This window comes from Hordeum vulgare, chromosome 6H, assembly GCF_904849725.1.
Source record: "Hordeum vulgare subsp. vulgare chromosome 6H, MorexV3_pseudomolecules_assembly, whole genome shotgun sequence".
NCBI lineage: Eukaryota > Viridiplantae > Streptophyta > Magnoliopsida > Poales > Poaceae > Hordeum > Hordeum vulgare.
Window position 1 is genome coordinate 19,780,624 of NC_058523.1, and position 7,148 is coordinate 19,787,771.

Genomic DNA, 7,148 nt, shown 5'->3' on the forward strand with positions numbered 1-7,148 from the left:
ATAGAACTAGATCCAATTCATCAATATAATGTAGACATGTATTCCGTATATAGTCATGAGTGCTTGCGATATGAACTTGTATGACATATTTTATCCTACCAGCCCATGGCAACGGTGTTCTAATGGAAACTAAGGGATATTAAGGTCTTCTTTTAATAGAGAATCGGAACAAAAACATTAAAACATGATGACCACATGAACTCCTCAAACAACGCAATCACCTGAAAGAATTCCAATTATTGTCACCTTGGGAATGTCGATCAAGACACGTAATAGGTTCATACGACTTACAAGATAAGATCCAATCACTCTTATATTTATGAAAGTATACTAGGTTCAAATCTTAAATCATGTTACTCGGGCCCTAATGACAAGCATTAAGCATAGCAAAGTCATAGGAACATCAATCTCAGAACATAGAGGATACTAGGGATCAAGTCCTAACAAATTAACTCAATTACATGATCAATCTCATCCAATCCAACCACCGTCTAGCAAGCCTATGAAGGAATTACTCACTCACAGTGGTGAGCATCATGAAATTGTCGATGGAGAAGGGTTGATGATGAAGATGACAATGATTCCCCCTCTTTGAAGCCCCAAACGGACTCCAGATCAGCACTCTCAAGGAAGAACAGGAGGGCTCCATCTCATAAAACGCGATAAAACCTTTTCTATGATTTTTTCTTCGAATATGTGAATTTATAGGAGTGCAATTAGGATCGCGGGAGACACATGGGCCCCACAAGCTATTAGGGCGCGCCCTTGTAGCCCACCGATAGCCTCCCTCTGGTGGTTCTTCGCTCCATAATTCATTATATATTTCAGAAATAATTCACAATTTTTTTGTCCAATTCCGAGAAGTTCTATTTCTGCACAAAAATAACACCATGATAGTTTTGCTTAAAAGAGCGTCAGTTTTGGATTAGTTTCATTCAAATCATGCAAATTATAGTCCAAAATAGTAGTAAAACTGTTTGAAAAAGTAAATATGTTCGAGACGTATCAATGTGCCCATGATTGATTTTGGTGGTAAATGGCGGATCCCTACTTTCTTTCCCACTTTATCAGCCGATTATGTATTCTTCATTCCCTCATTTGGTATTCCCATGATCCTTGCCTACAGTGTGTTTCTATCTAATTTGTATTCTACTCGCACATTAGTAAAACTATTGTACTCCTCCAGAACAGGACCAGTCCATACATATTTCAGGCCCTTGAGCGAGAAAACAAAATGGGGCTCTTGTGGGCAAAGAAAAGCTCAGAATATATTGTATTTCAAGAGCATAGCATAGATTAATGGTCTTTGAACTAAAATCACATCAGGTCTTGTTGTTTTTCCTAACACTTCTCGAAGAAAAGTCATCAATAACCACATCAGTATTTATTTCATCAAACTTTTCTTTCTCAATGCATATTTTTTTACTTCCTTTCTCACTGATAAAAAAAAATTAGAAGACATGTCACAATACAATTGCAGAAAAACAGTCAATACAGGGAACAAAAGCACCTGAATATCGGCATATGGCTTGATGTCAAATTGTTGGTGTAGCTTCCCAATGTGGAAGTCTTCGACACTTATTCCCCGTGCCCCCTTCTCATCCCTGGATCCATGTAACCTTCTAAGAATAGGCCAACAGAAGAGTAGGAACAAGGAAGAGAAGAATTAGAGATGTCAGATGGAGCAATCAGACGCGGAGCACAGGACTATTTGACAACAAATCAAAAGAGTAGTACTCGATTAGGGTATAAATGAGGTAGACGAACATCTCTAATGCGGTGATGCCTCATAAATCTAGTTGGTGGGGAACGTTGAGGATGCAAAGAGAAATGACTGGGAAGGGAATAGCACCTTTGGTCTCTATAAATGGATGCACGGAGCGGCTCCTCGTATTTGGAAGTGCACGGGAGCTGGGGCGCTGTTCTTTGGGATAGATGAATTTTGAGGAGGAGGCGGAGGCTGGAGACGAGATGGGAGGAGACCGATGGCGTGCTCCATGAGCGTAGTTTATTTTTTAGGTAATTGATAGAATAGTTAACTAGCGACCGATTCTTTCGATCCGTCCGTGCTAACTAGGTAGTGTCTTGGGCCTTATTTTTTTTCCTCTTATTTTTCTGGATCTAAGAAAGAAATATCGCAAAACGTATATTGTGATATACTACGTAGGCCGGGGCCCCTACCTCTCAGGGGCCCAGGGCGGGCGCCCCGTTGCCCCGGCCTATGGGTCGGCCCTGCTCCAGAACCTCAACCTATGACTCTGTTCCAATCCCAAGACAAAGGAATTGGACGAGGGGCATATTATATAATTTAATACCTTATTTTTGGGTTATAGGGATTATCTTAAAATTTGCATTTTGTCTGTGTTATAAGTCTCGTTTTTATTGTTTTTCATCACATGTTCAGATTTCAAGATGCATGAAATTGCCGCATGCGAGGCTTAAGATAAAACTAGCAAATGCATGTAAAAAGTCTTGGTTATTTATTGGCCACACATGCATGCATTGCAATTAAAGCATTGGTAAACACATTTTTTTGAAGAAAAACAAGCATATTAATTGAGTACTTTTGTAAACTACAAAATGTATTCCACCACTTACCATTTACCTGTTTGGTGAGATTTTTGAATTGAGCCTGTAAACCATAAGGGAGAGAGTATATCTCATGTTATTGAACGTGGCATCCTGTGTTGCGACCCAAGCATTGTGCATGGCTTTAAACAGACCAACATGACACAAGGTCTTTCGTGTATGAACCTAAAGATCCCTAGCCTGCTGACCCTTCCAGATCCTGTGAAGTGAACTATCTTCACCACTATCACAAGCACTGTTCGCCATCAGTATCCTGTCGTTGTTTGTTGTTTCCGCCATCTTTCGCGACCCTAGATCACCTCACAAGTTCATCTTTCATCATCCGACGTGAAGATTTCTGATTTATTTTGACTCAAGCCTGCACCGCCAGAGTTAGGTATGGCTAGATCTCAATCGGCTGGGACTTAATCAAGTCGAAGTCAAATGACAGGATATATAAAATATAAAGAAGAAAGAAAAAAATACATGTATCTCCATATGTGATCTCATGAATATAGCATCGATCGAGACTTGGCTAAATCTCAGTCGACTAAGATTTAACAATCCCGAATAGGGAAATCTAGGAAATTTTTTTAGTCTAGTTTTGTAGATTAGGAATACTCTATGTAGGTCTTTTTAGGAGAATATCCTATTTGCCGTTCGTTGCGTCAAGCAGTCGGCGCTTCGCACAGGCGAGCGACCGAGCAGCGACGCAACAGGCCGGCCCATATAAACTGCTCTAGCGTTTCGGTTTTGGGAATCTTTTAGAGGTTCCAGCCGGTTTTTTTGTTTTGGGAAACTACTAGAAGGTTCTGTAAACTCGGAATTTGATAAAATGTTCTGGAAATTTTATCTAAATGTTTAGGATTCTCCAAAAAATGTTCCGGAATTTGAAAAATATTTTGGAATTTGAAAAAATTCTCTGGAATTTAGAAAAAATGATTTTGTATTTGTAAAATTATTCAGAAATCCAAGTTTAGAAAAGATAAATTGCATTTATAAAATAATTCGTCAGAAATTCATATAATATTTCCATTTTAAAATTTTGTTCATAAATACAAAAGCTGTCCCCGTTCCAAAATATTTCTAATTTGTTCCTTTTTTGTAAATATGTTTGAGATCCTGAAAAAACGTGTTCTCACAAGATTTAAGAGCTTTTAAATTTGTTGGTAAGTATCAAAAATAAAACCACGTTCGAAATTCTGTACACAGTTCATATAAACCGGGCTTCTATTCCGTACAGCTAATCTTTGGGAACTTATTTAATTTCCAAAGAACAGAGTATTACCGAAAATAGAAGCAGTAGTGAAGAAAAAACGGCCCGCCGGTGGGATACTCTATGCGAAACAGTGTCTGTTTTTCGCAGAGAGCGTCTTATTATAGGAGCTCCCCTTTTTGGGTCGCCCGTGTATGTTTTCTTTCTTTGAGAAGAGGTAGGCCGGTTCCGTGTACTTTACTTATCGTGGGCTTCCTCCAATTCCATTGGGCTTTCAATCTCACAAACTCCCATCGTCCTCCAGTCCAGCACCGCACGACCTCTGAGGAAGGAGGGCGAGATGTCTCCGGCGGCGCCGGCGCCGCTCGACGACGAAAACCTACTCTCCGAGATCCTCCTCCGCCTCCCCGCGCTGCCATCCACCCTACCCCGCGTCTCCCTCGTCTGCAAGCGCTGGCGCCACCTCGTCTCCGACATCGGGTTTTTCCGCCGCTTCCGGGAGCACCACCGCCACAGCCCTCCCCTCCTCGGCTGCTTCGTGGAAGGCGACCGATGCGTCCCCTACACGCCCATCATGCACTCCCCCGACCGCATCCCCGCCGAGCGCTTCTCGTTGCAGCTCAACGAGACCTGCCACTCCTGGGTCCTCGGCTGCCGCCACGGCCTCGTGCTCATCTCCCCCGATTCTCGGAAGCGGGTCCTGGTCTGGGACCCCGTCACCGGCGAGCAGCACCACATTGCTTTCCCGCCAGGATTCGTCGGTGCCGCAAACTCGGTCCACGGGGCGGTGCTTCGCCCTGCCGAGGCCCGCCACTTTCAGGTGATCTTGGTATGGGTTGGTGGAGAAGACAAGACAAATATGCCATTGCTCGCCTGCGTTTACTCGTCGGAGAAAGGCGTCTGGGGTAGTCTCATCTCACCGCTGATTCAGTTCGAAGGATATTTCAAGGGCTTGTCGTCTCTGCTGGTTGGGAATTCCCTTTACTGGTGTCTCGGCGGTCGTTCGGATGCAATTCTCGAGTTTGATTTGGAGAGGCAGACCCTAGCTGTGATCCAAGTACCGGCGTGTCTGTCTGAAGAGGATCTTCTCCAGTTCGCGGCTATTCGGGCTGAGGGTGGTGGACTGGGTTTACTCTCCATATTAGGCTTCACCGCCCAATTATGGAAGAGAAAGACTGATTCTCATGGCGTTGCGTCGTGGGCGATGGGAAGAACTATTGAACTGGACAAGCTACTTTCCATGAATCCAGAGAAAGAGAGAGTGCGACCCCTGATAGTAGGGCTTGCCGAGTACAATAATGTGGTTCTCCTCACGACAGGTGGTGATGGTATCATCATGCTGCAGCTTGAGTCATTGCAGTTCAAGAAATTTTACGAGACTACCAACTCCTTTTATCATCATCAATTCGAAAGTGTCTATTCTGCAGGTAAATAGCATGCCTTTAACGTATAATGAAGTCGTGATGTTGTGTTGTCTGGTCCAGATGCTTGTGTCTCGGTGTTTTATATATAATGGTTATGAACTGGAAAAATATTTGTTCGTGGTACCTAATTTCGAGATGGATGGTGTTGTTTCGAATACTCTGACATTGTTAGTTTTCATTATCATTAAACTGTGTGATACATGAAAACTGACGTGATGCGACTAACACATCAAATACATTGCTCAAAACGTACATTTGGAGGCTTACTTGTGTAATACAATATATTGCTATCTCTGCTGATCTTGCTAACAATCCTATAGAAATAGAGAGCACATAAATGTGTAATAGATGACGTTTGGTTGTGCCATAGGGAAAAACCCAAGACCATTTTTCAAGGGCTAGGTGGGTGCCGTATTTGTCATCCGAAGTCCGAAACAAAAAAATAAATTCCAAGAGGTTGGACTCAATGTAGATTTTCCTTTGGAATTGCATGTGAAGTAGATCATGTTGAAGGGGGCTATGTATTCCAACTTGCTATTCCTACGAACTTCGCATGAGTTTTTTTTTTAGGAGAATCCTTCAAAGGTCCTCTGAACTGAAGAGGCCATTAGTTATTTTTTCTGATGTTTCACATGCGAGTTTAACTAAATATCTTCAATGATGCCTTCTCGTATCTATTTGGCTTCCCATAGGAATGCCATTGGTTTTATTTTTTGAGCAAATCAAACTTTATTCCTCAAATAATAGCCATGTCATTTACAATCCGAGGAAGAATAAAGTGAGGGGCATCCCCGTCCCAAAATTCTGACACATTTAAACTAAAACAATGCTTAGTTAAACTATTCGCTACTAGTTTCCTTCCCTGACACAGCGGACAAAAGTAATGTCAGAGAACTCCATAGTTAAGAGAGTGGCTTCAGTGATGATTGGAGCATCAGGACCCATGAATGCTTCCGAGTACGAAATTGTTTCCAAAGCGTTTATATGCCATTAGAATCCTTTATGACCTTGGTACAACCGATATTAGACAGTAGGATTATTCCACTTCGGAATGTCATTGGTTGTTTCGGTGTTTGACTTCTTATATGCTTGTAGGGAGGAGCATTGGTGGTGGACATGATGGAGCTGAACTTTTGCACAGTACATAAGACGATTGTCTGGGTAGATATGAACCCTTTTCCATGGATTAGTAGTACAAAATGGTTTGGCTAATGGCATTGGTTTCTCCACAGGTACCTATAATTGTATTCTGGTTGGGAAGATGCAGGAATTGACTTCTTGCTGTGGGTTCATCCATTTTGTATGCTTCACACGGAGATATCAACCCCCTATGCCGCATGCATGGTCAACTGGGAAGTGGAATTGTAGGATTAATCCTTCATTGCTAACATCCCTCTGTTATATAAATTCTTGGCACAATTAGCCAACTGGCTTGTTGAAGATACACACTTGCTTTGGTTAATTAGCATTTGGGCTACATTTGCTTTATGGTTTCCAAGAAAGCTTGCCTGCCTAATGATCTTGGCTTACGTCATGTGTGTGTTCATCATCTCTCCGTTTCCGTTTGATTATGTTTCGTGTTGTAATAGGTCGGGAGATTATTCTTGCTTATGTCCATTGTGTGCACGTGTTGACTTTTTTATCTGATTTTGGCTGATGAATGTTAGATTACACTTACCTGCCTGATGCTACCTATCACTGCATAGCAAGCCTTTGGACCAGCAATAGCAGCAATGGGAGTTGCGGTTTTATCTATTATATGGTTTTATTTATTGGGTAGTCAGAAAATGGTAATGTAATCTCTGATGTGCTGTTTATGGTGTGCAAATACAAATATAAGTGTAAAGCCAACAGCACCCCATTCATATGCCGCAGCAACAGCACCCCATTCTGATGTGAGAATGGTACTGGACGGACAGTCGGAGCTCCTCACAGGTCCT

The 7,148-nt window shown here is 42.2% G+C and overlaps 1 protein-coding gene across 1 annotated transcript; it reads left to right on the forward strand.

The window, feature by feature from the left end:
* The first annotated feature begins 4,003 nt into the window (after positions 1-4,003).
* Positions 4,004-6,876, forward strand: LOC123403899. The gene is made up of 3 exons (XM_045097810.1): positions 4,004-5,211; positions 6,304-6,369; positions 6,441-6,876. The coding sequence occupies exons 1-2, from the start codon at positions 4,125-4,127 to the stop codon at positions 6,354-6,356; spliced, it is 1,140 nt and encodes a 379-aa protein (XP_044953745.1). The 5' UTR covers positions 4,004-4,124; the 3' UTR covers positions 6,357-6,369; positions 6,441-6,876.
* Positions 6,877-7,148: the final 272 nt, after the last annotated feature.

Bases quoted from the DNA above. Each gene is read 5' to 3' on its own strand.
- LOC123403899 (XM_045097810.1), top strand. From the start codon at position 4,125: ATGTCTCCGGCGGCGCCGGCGCCGCTCGACGACGAAAACCTACTCTCC. The intron at 5,212-6,303 runs GTAAATAGCATG...ATATGCTTGTAG, and splicing joins CGAAAGTGTCTATTCTGCAG to GGAGGAGCATTGGTGGTGGA.